This window comes from Eutrema salsugineum, unplaced genomic scaffold (genome assembly GCF_000478725.1).
Source record: "Eutrema salsugineum unplaced genomic scaffold, Eutsalg1_0 scaffold_1, whole genome shotgun sequence".
NCBI lineage: Eukaryota > Viridiplantae > Streptophyta > Magnoliopsida > Brassicales > Brassicaceae > Eutrema > Eutrema salsugineum.
Window position 1 is genome coordinate 3,270,730 of NW_006256909.1, and position 14,776 is coordinate 3,285,505.

Here is a 14,776-nt window from a genome sequence, read left to right on the forward strand (position 1 = left end):
GCATAAAACTTAAAACATTAATTGAAAGTATTAGTTTTCTGTTTTATTCAGAGATTTTTATTAATATCGTCTGTTTGACATATCTAATATATTTATCAATAACTAAATTTTTTTTTAATAACTTAGATAGTTTTTTAACATTTATAATGCAAATCTATAATATATCAATTAGAGGGTATATGCAACAATTGGAAGAGTCAATTTTTAGAATACTTCTTGTATAAAATAAGTTATTTGCTCCAGAGATGGGTAATACTGACGTGGAGGCCCTGAAAGGCTCATAATTATTGTAATTGAGTTTGTCATGTTCTTTGGCTTTAACGTTGTTTCAATTTAACAAATTTTGTTTGGGAAGTTTATAATGAAAAGAAAAGGTTCAAACAAAAAAAAGAAATTGAAACATGATCAACCTTGTTCGTAGCAACACTGTTTTAAACCTTATGTATGCATAATGAAGCCCAATGACTAATACTATAAAGGTCCCAAATTTTTTTTTTTTTTTTTAATTCTGCTTGCACAAGCAGGCGTGGAGGCCAGAAAGAAAAGACATGGGAGAGCCGAAAATGTAGATGCAAGGCTTAACATAGTTCTTGAAAACACTGCACTTGAAGTTCTGTAATTTTAAACCTCTCCAATTTCATTGTGCCTTCTCTCTCCGATTTAGAGTTGTAAGCAATGCAATACAATATTGGGACAAAGGAAGAAACTATGAAGAAGAGAAAAATGTGTAACTATGAATATTATATCTCATACAATGTTTCTAGGCATAAACTTTTCAACTATTTACCTTCCTTTTAGCTCTGCAAATCTGGCAGCCAAATCATCATAGTTCGGTAACTTTGGATGAACGTGCTTAGCTTCACGCTCGGGCTGAAATGAGGAAGCACGGGCAAACGTTTTTGTCGGTTCAGATGGCCCGGCAAACTGTTCACTGGGTAGAGAACGTGACCGAGCAGGCTGGTGACTCATCATCATCTCTTCACATTCGGCATTTTTTTTATGTGAACGCCTGCTTTTCGATTCTTGATGCACATTGTTCTCTTCGTAACTTGAAGGTTTTTTACTGTAATGCATTAGAAGTTTGTCCATCATCTTTTCCTCGCTGTCCTTGTCATCGTCGTCGATTAGGACTTGAAGGCCTTTTCTTGAGCTTTCCCTTCTTCTGCTTCTTGTGTCATCATTATCGCCAACCGATTGTAGAATGTGTTTTCTTCTACTGGATCTTCGTTTCAGAGATTGACTATCTATCTCATTCACTTGATGATGACCTGCTTCATTTCCTCTCTCTATCCCAGCAACCTTCTTATCTTCAGCTTTTTCATTCTTTGCTTTACCGCTTGGTTTAACATACGGAGGTGGAAGGGATTGATAGAAGGATGATTTCATTCTCTCTGTTTCTCGCTCCTCAATTTTCCTTGTTGTATTTGCATGATCATATTCTTTTTCACCACCCTTGATGTTATCACCAGATGAGTCTTTTTCTGTGCTCTCTTCCACAGGAACAGCATTTTCTCTGCTCTCCTGATTATTGCGGTGTCTACGACCTGAATCAATAGATTCTGTTCTTTTCGATTTACTACTTGGTTTTGGAGGTCTTGAGATGTTATCTTCCACTTTCTGAGGTGTATGCTCTTCATGATTCTCATGTTTGTATCCTTTAAAGAAACTCTCTTGTTTAAAGCCGAGGACTAACTTGTCAGCTCTTTTGGTGCTGCTAGGCTTGGGTTTCTCTGTCGCCTCTGTTTTCTTAGGCGCATCAGCTTCACCATTTCCTTGTCCATTCCCTTGAACGAGATTCTCACGCTTGATCTTCATCACTATAGTGTCACCTTCGTTGAAAATAGGTTCATGTCTTTCTCTAGAAGATTCTTGCTTGGATTGCAAATAAAACTGTTTCCTTTCTGCCTTGTTGTCCTTGCTATCCGATCTGGAGGCGTGACGAACATTATCTGACTTTTCTTTAGATGTTAGCCCATTCTGATTTTCACGCTTGACCTTCATTACTATAGTGTCGCCTTCGTTAAATATAGGTTCATGTCTTTCTATAGAAGACTCTTGCTTAGGTTGCACATAGTACTCTTTCCTCTCTGCCCTATTGTCCTTGCTTTCCAATCTGGAGGCTTGACAAACATTATCTGGCTTCTCTTTAGTTGTTAGCCCATGCTGATTTCCTCTGATACCGTTCTGATAATTATCAGGTTGAAACAATGGATCTCTTCTTTCTGATGCGGTAGCCTTTTTTCTTTCTGATGGCAAGGCCATGTTTCCATCTACAGGCTTGTACTCGTTGTAAGTGATTTTTGGGGTCTCCTGTTCATGTCCATGAGAGATATCATAATTTAGTCTCTTTCCAAATATTTCAGTTCATTGTCACCTAAAACAAATCAGTCATCTTCATACCTTTACTGAAGTACTATTATGTCTCACAATCCTCTTCTCAAAAGCTTTAGAATCCCAACGAAGAGAGAACTCCGATGCAACATCTTCCATTAACTTCACTTTCTTCTCCAAAGAAAAGGGCTTTGATGACATATTCTCAACAAGCTACAAGATTTAACCATGCATGCGATATAAAATTCCAGATGATTTTAACTGAGAAATGGATACAATAGAAAAACTCTTACCTCTTGGTTGACAAACAATCCAAGTGAATCTGTGTATCTGTCGTGAAACATTTGCCTCAGCTCACGCAGCTCAGGCAACTCAGAAAATCCAGAGGCTGCAAACATTAACGACGACACAGCTTCACGACAATCTTCTGGACATTCCCTGGAAAAAACACAAGCGCAAATCAACTAATAAACCTAACCATGTTTCTACCTAGAAACAAATACTTCATGTTTCACTAAGCCACATAACAAATTTCACATTACTAAGTAAACAGGAACAGTGTGAATAGGAAAATGACAAAATATGAGGTAATGACTTTCGTTCTAGATATTCAATAAAGAACCTAACAAGTTGATGTGGCAGAGAATGTGCAAAGAAATTTCTCATCTACTCAGAGTATGTTACAACTTACAACTACTCATAAATCATAAAATACTTAAAGGAGAAATTGAGATATATCCTGAATCTAGGTGGATGGCAAAAAAGAGTCACACATATTAAAGATTAGGCTAACATGGAACCTCAAACAAAAAAAAACGTTGACACTTACTCCATCTTTTGCATCGTAGAGAGTTGCTTGTATACGTAATCGCAGGTCTTCTCAACAAAGTCGAGATTCCAGAGATGTCTTAATTCATCAAGAAGCCCTCCAGCCTGTTCAAAGCGACCATTAAACAAAAATCCGAATTATATTGATTCTCAAGGATATCTTAACACAAAACCCAAAATCAAAAGTTGAAACAAAACTTATACCCTGCTATAAGCATTGACGTCAAGGCCATTAGAGATCAGATCAGCCAAATCTTTCTTCAGAAACTTGATCGTCGCAGTTCTCTTCCTCCGAAGAACATCGATCCGATTCTTAGTCAGTTTTATCAGTGGTTTTCTGTCGAACCAAATCACACAATTAAAAATCAATTCACCCAATATAAAAAAAATGTGCACATTAAAAAAAAAGTTTAAGATAAAGAGAAAAAATCGGAAAATAGATTCAGAGAGCGAAAATCGGATGAGCAAATCAAGAGAGAAGACAAACCCTTTGGGAGCAAACCCGCGGCCTAAGAGACCATCAAACATCTTTTGATCTCTTCTGATTCCGCAACGAAGATAGTGAAGATTCCGAATGTGATCCGCCGGAAAATGAAGCTCGATGAGCAAGAGAGAGAGAAAGAGAAAGAGCGTATTTGCTTCTGTTGTTTTTGCTATGGTTTCAAAAATGGAAGCTACCGCATCTCAAGCTGTGGAGAACATGGTGGTGACTATAGTCCTTTCTCAATACGACGTCGTTTGACCTTTTTAATGTTAACGTTATAAAGGGTATTTTGGGAACTATATTAATGCTTCCCTTTCCTTTTATTTGGTTATAGACTTTTATTAGGAGGAGTTGATGAGGAATCAAATCAATACCATCTAGCAGCTGTTAGTGGAATTGGGTGGAAATGATCTGGTACAGCTGGGTCCACCCCTATTGCATGGATTATGTAGACCTGCACCAATAAAGGAATTTACTCACCGACGGGTTTAATTCACAGCTTTTTCTTTTATAAAGTGATAACCGATGTTCAAAGACTTTTTTTTTTTTTTGCTCCAAAATGTTTAACGACTTAATGCTGAAATTTCGTGTTTTTGTAATTAGGTAATACTTTCAACGTAAACCATTTCTGCATGTACTTATAATTTAGTTTGTTTTTGATTAGAAAGAATAAAATTAGTGTGAATGCATAAAAAATGATTATTGCTTGCTCCCCGTCCAAAAAAAATAATTAGTCTCATCTGTAAAATATGTCACAGCAACTACATTAGCAAATAAATTAAATTATCATATTACACGAATCACGAATTTTTATCTGTAAAACTGTGACTACCCTGAAGAAGTAAAGAAATCTATAATAAAAATAATAACGAATGAGGGTTTAAAAGTACCCTTCTTTTGGAAGCTGTAAAAAGTTTTTGTTTGTTTGTATTTCTTTCTTTCTAGATTCTATTAATTAATGTGAATGTATCATGTATGTACTTAATAGGGCCAGAGACATGTGGTGAGCAAATAGCGAACTATTCTTTCGCCTTTTACTAAAAAATAAGGCCAGAGACAAACTTTTTACTAAACCAACTTAAACAATGTCATTATGCCTTACTTGTTTCGAAGTTCTAACCTATGGAATATTTTGGTGCTTAAGTGTGTTTGCTTGTCTTATGAGACCTACTATACTTCTATGCTTCCCGTTTCTTTAGTTTTTCTTAATTGGCGCTCCCAATTTTAGTCTCTCTTTTATGTTCATTGTGTCCTTTGTATAAGCTAGCAATGTGTTGTTGTTCTTCATTCTTGACAAAAACACGAACGCAATTTAGTAAGACGAGTTGTTGCTCTTTCTTCCAATTCCTGGCAGCTTACTTCCAAGCTCTACCTATTTGGCTCATGGAATCTCTAAGATCAAAATGCAAAACTCTCATCATCAATGTGAGCCAACCTGAGAACCAAATTGATTTTTTTTTCCCCCATATATATAGATCAAACATATTAAACCGTAGCAAAAGGTGATGAAATGTTTATCTTATCTATATACTAATGGTGATTTTGTGTACAGAGCTTAAATTGTTTCGGATACAGCAAAAGTGGGAGGTCTTCAGTTGTGGAAGTCGACGAGCCATCGAAGGGACTCAAAATCCAAGGGAAGGTTGTGAAAAAAGGTTGTGGTTCATCAGATGATTTCTGGAGCACAGGTACATGTGATATGGACCACAATATCACGATTCGATCACAATCTTTAAACCCACCTTTTGATCCTCCGTGCAGCACAAGCAACTCTACCGAATTTGTAAACCATGGTAACTCTTCAATCTCTCTTTGGCGTTCTAAGCCCTCTCGGTTGTTTTCAACGCCAACTTCGTTTGTAAACAAATGGAAAACATATTTCATAGAAAAGTTTACATAAACAAAATCTTCCATTCATTGCATGTATATAGTCTTTGTGCAGAGTCTACATGCCAGTTAAGTACATTGGAAACAAATTTAAAAAGTCATTAAGCATAATTATAGCAAACGCAATCAATCAACAAAGTCTAAATCAGCTGCATACGTTATTACAAGATTTGCATATGCATATATAAAACCACAAATATTATACTAATTAAAAACGCAATTCTACGTTAGCTTTACCATCCTTCATCTACATTTGATACTTTGCTTTAAGTTTCCCTTAACAGAAGCAAGTACTATTACTTATCAGTTATGCCCCCCAAAAACAAATACTTCTTCGTTCCTTTTCATTGAAGGGCTTGCTCTATGGAACCAAACGAGACAACAATGGCGCGAATGCAGAACCAGCCAACAATGCCGAGTTCTAGAACCTGCAATAAGGTGACAATCAATGAATAATCTTCTAGCTGAAAATTCGTTGTTTATTAGAGTTTGTATTATTAAATATTCGGACAAATAAAAAATAATAATAATAAAGTACTTGTTTCTACGTTTAACATATGACTGGAAGATCGAAATTCTTTAATGCTAAGATGAAAACTCGTACATCTAATTCATACTTTATGATATTTTTTTCAGCTGGAACTCGACATATGATAGCTTATTGAGCACAAACAAGCCTTTTCCTAGACCGATACCTCTTCAGGTGATTGATTATTCATGTTTCCTGCTCAAAAGTCAAGACACTATAACTGTAATAGAAGATATTATTTAGATTTTTCTTCATCTGGGATTTGGATATCTCGTAGATAAGAAAATTCATAAAATTGATGATGATGAAATGTTACAGGACATGGTGCATTTTCTTGTTGATGTTTGGGAGGAAGAAGGCTTGTACATATAATTTGATTAAAGAGTCACATGCATGGAACCTTAAGAGCAAATAAAAAGTATATATACGATTGGTTTATTGAAATACTTCAATTAGTCTTTAAATTACAACGAAAGTCCGTCTGTCATTCCTCATCCATTTTAAACAGAGATCTCTTTAATTGTCCATGTTCTTGCTTTGATTATGACCGTCGAAATCGGCCCAAGATCTCACCTTAGCCTTATTTGTGGGGCAGAATCAAATTCCTTGATCCAGTAACTTACGTATTTCCGTGTCCAATCAAATTAAAATATTTAATTTCCTTAGAATCTTGGATAATATGACAACGATCATTTTGTTCGATCAAAATCAATTTGTAATCTTTTGTTGCTGACAACAAAAAAGTTGTATTCTTTTGTCAAAGTCTCAATCTTAATTCTTAAAGATGATTTATAATTAATATAGTCGTAGAATTTCAAAATGTTTCTTTTTTGGTCTGATGAGAAAAAAAAATGCTGTAAAATATTTTATCTTCTTAAATATTATCAATCCAGTTTGGTAGTAGCGTAATAATTTTGCACTCTACACAAAGTTACGGCTAGACTATGGCTTTGTTCGGTTAGTTGTGTCTTATATATATGAGAGTTTATATTTGATTCACAAAGTGCTCTAACTCTAGTAACATTATGAATGAACAAATCTATCACATGTAACATGCATTACCTAGATATAAAAAACTAAAATACAATCGATAAAAAGGATAAATATTTAGATTATTAGCGGGATTTTATTCAGTTTTGGTGGTTCAATTCGATTTCTGTTAAAAGTTGTCTCCCTCTCTAGACCAAGAAATAAACTAGAGTAATGCAGGGATGTGATTATGAATGCTGAAACTTTGGGGTCAAATTGACAGAAATAACTAATAGTGGGGCTGATAAGAACGTAAGACTCCTATGATATTTTGAGTCATAAATATCTTTTCATCTTCTCTCACACACACTCCACTAAAAAAAAAAATCTCCGACTACTAGAAATGATACTGAGAAGCGCGTCATCTCTGGAACTTAACCTACGCGCCTCCCAGAAATCGCCGGCTCCACGATGTACAAACGCAGCTCGTGTGGTAACGGCTACTCGATCCGTCTCTGCTTCTCCTCGAGGTTATCAATCGATTCCCAGAGCTTCTTCAGATGGAAATCTCTACGAGATGCGTGCGATTCAGGCGCCGGAGAGCAAAACCAAAACGTCCAGCGTCTACTACGACGAAACGGCGTCTTCTAGGATTTTGGAGAGATCCGGGCTCCACCAGGGAGGTTCGAACGGTGGATTTGGCGGTAAAGGCGGAGACGGTGCCGGAGGTGGCGGTGGAGGCGGAGGTGGGGGCGTAGATGGTTATTATGAAGAGATGATCCAACGTTATCCCGGCGACGCTCTTCTTCTCGCTAACTACGCTCGTTTCCTCAAAGAGGTATACACCATATTTGTTTTAGTTCTGAATAGAAATCTACTGTAATAGTAGTTGCTAATTATATAGGGGAAAAACAATGTCACAGATTTATATTGCAATTAGAAGAAGAAAAAAAAGTATTCTACTGTAATTTGACAATCCTTGAAGCCCACATGATGCTATATAGAGACAATATAAAGTTAAAGCTGAAATAGAATGAATCTTATTACTTGGTACGTATTATTGCTATGTTCTTGGTTTTAGGTTTTGATTGGTTAAAATCTACTAAGTCGTGTAATTTGTGGCTCCACCATCCAAATTTTGTGGGGGGGATATTGCAGGTGAAAGGAGATGAGAGAAAAGCAGAGGAGTACTGTGAGAGAGCGATGTTGTCTGAGAATGGGAGAGATGGAGAGATGTTGTCTATGTATGGAGATTTGATATGGAAAAATCACGGAGACGGTGTTCGTGCTCAGTCCTACTTTGATCAAGCTGTTCAATCTTCTCCTCATGACTGGTGAGTATATAACATTACTATAATTGCTATATGCTAATTGTTCAGAGTCTCCTTAGACGCAAGATGCAAGTTCTAACTTTTTTAACCCATTTTTAAAGATTGCTGATATATTTGGGGAATTGCGTAGTTGCTATGGCAAGCTATAGATTGTTTCATGGGAATGGTTTGGTTGAAAGCGAATAATAAGATAACATTTCACACGTAAATGATTTTGTGGATCATATGTGATTTGCTCTATATCCAACCTTTGAAGAAGTGGTTGGTCAATTTGTCTCAGAACATATATAGCCTCAAACGTCGAAAATGACAGAGACATCATTTATGATTTTTTCTCTCTCTACATCTGCGATGTTTATGTGGTGTGGCCGCAGATAATAATATACTTTATCATGGTAGATGTTAATCTAATGCGTGATAATTGGTGTTTATCACAGTCATGTTCTTGCGTCTTATGCTCGATTTCTATGGGATACTGAAGAAGAAGAAGAGGAAGAAGAAGAAGAAGAAGAAGAAGAAGAAGAAGAAGAAGATATTAATTATGAGAATGGTTTCTCTACCTATAACTCATCTGTGTCAGTTGTGTCTTGACTCTTTGTATTGATCTTAAACCGGTGTAATATAATTAAAACTCAAAAGTCCGGTTTAATCATATATATCTTTTGCACATTGAGGTAGATTGATGGATGCTAATGTGTGGGAAAAAGCCAACCATGTATCAAAAGTCCAAAGCTGCATTATTGGGACAAAAGTCTGATATTCCAAAGAGGATTAAAGTGGTTTGTGTCCTTAGGCTTAGAGTTAAAAAGTGTGAATTGAGATTGGTCCAGCGCTTTGGATATAATCAATTATTGGTTGTGAAAACGAGAACGAATCAATTATTGATCAATGGTTGGGAGAGATGTCACGCTCTACTCTCGTTGATACAAGAAAGAAAAACAAGAAAGAAAAAAAAGAAGAGAAAAAAGAATACACAGAGCGAAGGTAGAATCTGTCGAATGTTAACCTTGTAGGAATCAAAGCATCAAAAACGCAAAAGAAAAAGAAACAGTATCTTGACATCAAAAAACATCTTAAAAGATTAAAAACATTACCATCAAACACAGAAATATTTAAAAGCAGCAACCAAAAGAACCAAATCCATGTGGTTCTTTTCACTCTTTTATCCATTTCTTCTCAGATAAGTTTTGGTCGAAGATACATATAAATATTATACGGTTTCTTTTCCTCTTGTCCTCCTCCTTAATTAACGCAAGATATGAGTCCCGAGGGTAATGATCGTAACGCGGAGTTTTTAATGCTCAACAGCAACCACTTCAGATACCTCAATGGACTCGGACTCGGCTCTGTCTTCATCCATCCTTGGAGATACGATCTCATGTGAATTTTCCGCATCAGCAATGGATGATAGAGTCACTTGTGCTTCCTCTTCTTTAGGATGTGAAGACTGGTTTAGAGTTTCCGCATCCTTTTCAATTTTCTTTCTTTCAGGTTTCACCTTTGCTAAGGTTGTGACAGCTTTTGCTGGAGCCGGTTTTCCATCGGGGAGAGCTGTTTTCTGAGATGGCAATCTTGGAAGTGACTTGCGCACCGGTTGCTTCTTGAGATCAACTGTTGGCACGATTCCCTTAGCAGTCGGGTTATCTTTCAAAGCTTTCTCATCTAAGCTCAGCCTACCGACGCGAGGGGTTTGAGTTTCTTCAGAATCAGTCTTCTTTCTCCCAAGTTTTGGAGATTTAGGTCTTGTTGGTGGTATCTACATGGCAGTAAATAACAATTTTACATGAAACCTGGGAATTAGTACTTCACTAAATGGTTGAGAAGAAAGCAAAAGTACCTTCTTTAACTCGGTTTTAGGCGGCTGAGGTTCTTGATAAAAGCTAGGCATGGGTGTCGCTTTGAAGTTCAAGCTTTTCCTTAGCTTCCTAAGCTCCGCTTCTTGTGTTTCCTGAGAGAGAACCAATAGTTAAAAAAAAAAAAAATGCAGGTGGAGAACAGTGTGACATGGAAGTGGGTTTAGAACACAACCTTGGACTTGGCTTGCATGCTATTGATTTCCTCTTCTTTCGCATGAGTCTTTTCCTCAAGCTTAACATAAAACTACACCATAAAAAGCAGAAATGAGTTTCTTTTTAAACATGTTTGTGGAGAGAAGAAAAGTATAATGAAACAAAACGCAAACCTCTCTTCTCTTCTCAGCCCGTTGGTCACATTTGAAACTGAATCCATAATTTGGAAGTGCACCAACTTTACGAGGTTTGCCATCGTCTGCTTTCGGGCTACTAAGAAATCAGAAAGTTATAATCAACATAAATGCTAAAAAAGTGAGAGCTAAATAGCTTGCCACAAGAAAGAAGAGGTGGTAAATATAAAGGTCAAACAAATACTTAGAAGACTGAGTATCATCTTCAGATGTCTCATGAACTTGTTTCTTTTGAGGCTTTGGTTTCACCTTGTCCCTGTATCAAAGAGAGAAACAAATCTCCAGTTTCAACGATTGATTAGGGACTAAAAGATAAATGGTAAGACTTAGCACCAATGTCTAGTCTCTAAATGGCATTTATTGGCAAATGTTTTAGGTTTTGCAGTCAGCACATGTGGTAACTTAAGTCATATGGTAACTTAAGTCTTGAAATCAAAAATGAGGACTCAATACCCGGCGGCGCTTTCAGCTGGTGCAGAGTCTGGCTTACCATGCTGATACGGAAAAGAAGATATCAGAAATTATATTCAGGCAGAAGGAAAAAAGAAAAAGATGGCACAGAAATATGTATAAGCCAAAGCAAAGAAACCTAGAAGCAAAATGTGAGGGATGATTACCTCCGTGACTTGAGCCTCTCTACCATTAAATGATGTGCTCTTTAGAGATTTTGTTGTGTGTGCATTAGGAGCAACAGAACCATTTGATGCTGCCACTTTAGCATCTACACCTTTGTTCTGTTTCTTCTTTTTGATATGAACCGATGGAACATTCTTACCACCTGAGAGTTTCTCTTGCTTCGGCTTCCGTTGTGCTTTTTGGCCTTTAATATACTTTGGGTCATCTACATTTTCAACTTGTGTGACCTACATATAAAAGAGAAAACACAAATGTTAATTTACAAATGTTTATCTTATGGATGAGTAAAATGACCATCCAAGAGTTACAAACCTCAGCTACCTCCTTAGGGTGTTCAACTACATCCATAGTGGAACTGTCTCCCGAATTCTCATTCTGACTTTCTGAAGTAGTATCCAAGATTTCACCAGAAGCAACACCATTTCGTTGAATGCCGACATTTTCCATTGTTAACCCACCATTTGCAAGAGCAGAGTCAGTCCCATCAGAAACCATGATTCTCTCGGGGTCCTCCATAGTATTCTACAAAACAACAAATACGGAACAAAAACTGATAAGTGAAGAGGCAAAAAAAGGTAAACTAGCTCACCATTAATCAATCAAGTTCCTGAGCAGAGGAGTAGATTTTTTACCTAAAAAACCACTCACGTAGATTTACACACATTTGAACCAGGCATTATTAGGTAAATCAATCAATAGACAACAAACATTTTCCCAGGAAATCAGAGAGCTTTCCTAGGGTTTATCAAGTGACTTTACAACATTGTGCCAATGACCAATATTCAAGCTGCATTTTAAAAGTGGTGAACATAAAAGCACTCGTTTGTCCAATACCCAGAGTTTAGCCGCTCAAAGTACATATAAGTAAATGGATCCGTAGACAATACACACATTCCCCACAAATTTATCTGATCAACGATAGAAAACCTTCCACAAAACTCAGAAAACTGACTCACTCCGCTACTCATCCACACATAACTGCCGATTCCTGAATCGATCTAAGATAGCAAATCCAAAGAAACGCAAATCTAATCTGGAAGCAGGCGCAAATCTAAATCAGAAAAAAACCTAAATCTCGATGTACTGAGCTCACTAGTCATGATAGTGAAGCAAATCGGTAAGTGACAGTTTCTACTTTCGATCTACCGACACTCAAACCAAGCAATGAAAACGGACAAGTAGATAAGTTACTCAGATTCATAAGAACTTCCGCCATTTTGCAAAGCAACCAAACAAACAAGAAACAAGCAAAAAAAAAAAAAGAAGAAAAAATAGAGAACACTAAGACGCACATCTTCCTCACCAAACGCAGTCCCAGAGCAAATCAAACGTCCATTGAAGCAAATAAACGAAGGAATGATGAAAGAAGAAGAAGAAGAAGAAGGATGAGGTTTCACAGAGTTGAGATTTCGATTTGTTCTTGAGTTGTTTTATTTTTTTTTTGGTTTTGGGGTTTCTGAGGGATGGATTCTCGGTCTACACAAGTTTGATTCCGTCTGTGAATAAAAAATAAAAATGTGAGAGATTTTTTTTCAATGTGAAGAGAGAAAAATGATAAAACGTTTTTTATATTTATTACTGCGCCTGGCTGTTCGAAATTTTAATGCCACGTCATCAGGGATATTACGGTTAATCGGCGGTTTATTATTTAATCGTGGGATTGAGGGGGAGTTTTACTTTTATGGAACTCTAATATTTTCCACTAATAATCCCTTAACCCATATTAATTTTGTTGTTATAAAGTCAGAAATTTGTGAATCAGAATTGCTGTGTGACTGTGAACTTTGGACTGCCTTTACTTCTTATATACTACAAGTCTACAAAGAATACATTGCGAACTCTGAGCTTAAACATATGCAACTGAAAACTGATTTTTTGTTTAAGTAATTGATTTCAATTTGTTCAACTCTATCCATCACAAGATATAGTGGAGGATTAGTAAAAATAAATATGTACAAAAACATAGCTTCCTCTACAACTTGAAACCTTTGTTTGAGATTAATGGTGTAATTTTCTAAAATATAAATGAATTTCTTTAGTTTTGAATGGATGCAGCAGATCTGCAATGACTCATATATATTGTCTCAAACAAAATTTATGGAATCATTGCAGGAAAAAGGGTTTAGTCACAATGTCCTCAAGATGTTAAATTATTTTGTAAACTCTTTCACACATACGCATATAAAACCTTTTTATATATCATATTACAATTTGAGTAAAATCCACTAACTGAATTTAAATGGGACGTTATAAAAACATATGAAAAGCTTGGGATTAGAAAATACATAAGTGAGTGGCTGGTCGAATAAAAGAAGAAACATAAGTGGGAACCAAGTCCAAATTTAATATATGTTATAAGAAAAGAAACCCGGATTTTCGGGGGGTTTTGGATATGGTTAGATTGCTTTATGTTTTGGTTTAAAATTTTAAATACAAAAGGAGAAAGACATGTCCTACTGATTTTCTTAATCAAACGGTATAAACTTTTCGTTAGTTATACATATTATTGCAAATTATGTTGGTCGTAAACCATATTTATCATCCCCCACGCTATTAAAATATAAGTTACTCTGAAATTAAATGGGAACTTTATTCATCTAGTTAATTAGCGCCTTTTGTCAGAAATTTTAAAGCCAGCTCATGGAATCTACACTATTTTTTATTTTAATACACAGACAACTATTATATTTTTAAGATTAAGGACATATTTTTCAAAAGTAACAATCAATAATACCCATTTACAATAATAATACCTTGCAGACTCATAAGACAGGACTCATAAAAATTACCTCGATATATATACATTGATAACGGTAAAAGAACATATCTGATACAAATTGAATTTGCCTGGACCAATATAATGATACAATTAGATTAATACGTGCAGAATTCTTTTTTGGACCAATCAATTATATTTCAGATTTTGATTATATAGATAAATGAGAAGTTAACAAAGTACAGCATTCCTGATTCCCCATTTTATGCAAAACAAAGAATACCAGTGTTTTTACTAATAAATTAAAATTCAATAAAGAACACAAGCGTTTCATATTTAAATACATGCACCCACATGTACATGCCCAAAAGCTTATGGTAGGCCCAATAATTAATTCAAATCAAAGTTTTTTTATCTTAAAAAAATTGTCAAAGTTAACAGTACTTATTTCGTTGACTACAGAGGAACTAATAGTTTATTAGTCATAGTAATTAACAATTAGAAAAAACCAATTATCAAGCTTAGAAGGTGTTGCTCCAAATCTCTTTTCTTCCTAAGATACATTATGTATGATTTTGGTCATCATGCGTTCATACTCTTATAGTTATTTCTAATTCTATCTCAAGGTTTTTATAGAGCAGTTCACATTTATGAATCAACTTTTTGATGTATATTTATATATAGGTTAATGAGTGACGCTAATTTTTGTATAACACTTTTATCAATTGTTGAACATTTAACTAGTTTAGCCCGACTTATCATTAGATGTGAAGAATCATTAAAGCTTTTAAAGTATGATAGTTTGATAGGGATTTTTTGTTGTTGTAAAATCTAACCTAAAAACTTTCACACGACATAATCT

At 35.7% G+C, this 14,776-nt stretch overlaps 4 protein-coding genes across 8 annotated transcripts; 2 read left to right on the forward strand and 2 right to left on the reverse strand.

The window, feature by feature from the left end:
- Positions 1-616: 616 nt before the first annotated feature.
- On the reverse strand, positions 617-3,845 carry LOC18029960. Its single transcript, XM_006412420.2, has 6 exons — positions 3,647-3,845; positions 3,364-3,496; positions 3,161-3,264; positions 2,625-2,769; positions 2,401-2,544; positions 617-2,310 (listed from the first exon to the last, which is right to left on the reverse strand). The coding sequence occupies exons 1-6, from the start codon at positions 3,685-3,687 to the stop codon at positions 784-786; spliced, it is 2,094 nt and encodes a 697-aa protein (XP_006412483.1). The 5' UTR covers positions 3,688-3,845; the 3' UTR covers positions 617-783.
- A 1,067-nt stretch (positions 3,846-4,912) lies between these two features.
- LOC18029961 lies at positions 4,913-6,452 on the forward strand. Its single transcript, XM_006412421.2, has 5 exons — positions 4,913-5,068; positions 5,196-5,436; positions 5,884-5,968; positions 6,167-6,233; positions 6,378-6,452. Exons 1-5 carry the CDS (start codon positions 4,913-4,915, stop codon positions 6,429-6,431), a joined length of 603 nt encoding a protein of 200 aa, XP_006412484.2. The 3' UTR covers positions 6,432-6,452.
- A 948-nt stretch (positions 6,453-7,400) lies between these two features.
- On the forward strand, positions 7,401-9,135 carry LOC18029962. Its single transcript, XM_006412422.2, has 3 exons — positions 7,401-7,866; positions 8,187-8,362; positions 8,797-9,135. Exons 1-3 carry the CDS (start codon positions 7,432-7,434, stop codon positions 8,948-8,950), a joined length of 765 nt encoding a protein of 254 aa, XP_006412485.1. The 5' UTR covers positions 7,401-7,431; the 3' UTR covers positions 8,951-9,135.
- A 207-nt stretch (positions 9,136-9,342) lies between these two features.
- On the reverse strand, positions 9,343-12,693 carry LOC18029963 (protein WVD2-like 5). Of its 5 annotated transcripts, none has more exons than XM_006412426.2 (9): positions 12,502-12,693; positions 11,511-11,720; positions 11,180-11,425; positions 11,016-11,056; positions 10,747-10,818; positions 10,542-10,641; positions 10,388-10,459; positions 10,197-10,307; positions 9,343-10,115 (listed from the first exon to the last, which is right to left on the reverse strand). In XM_006412426.2, the coding sequence occupies exons 2-9, from the start codon at positions 11,712-11,714 to the stop codon at positions 9,654-9,656; spliced, it is 1,308 nt and encodes a 435-aa protein (XP_006412489.1). In that variant the 5' UTR covers positions 11,715-11,720; positions 12,502-12,693; the 3' UTR covers positions 9,343-9,653. The 5 variants fall into 5 exon arrangements, with proteins under 5 accessions (XP_006412489.1, XP_024004584.1, XP_006412486.1 ...); XM_024148816.1 differs by having other exon boundaries at positions 10,542-10,638; positions 11,520-11,720; positions 12,491-12,693; XM_006412423.2 differs by having other exon boundaries at positions 11,520-11,720; positions 12,491-12,693.
- Between the last annotated feature and the right edge of the window lie 2,083 nt (positions 12,694-14,776).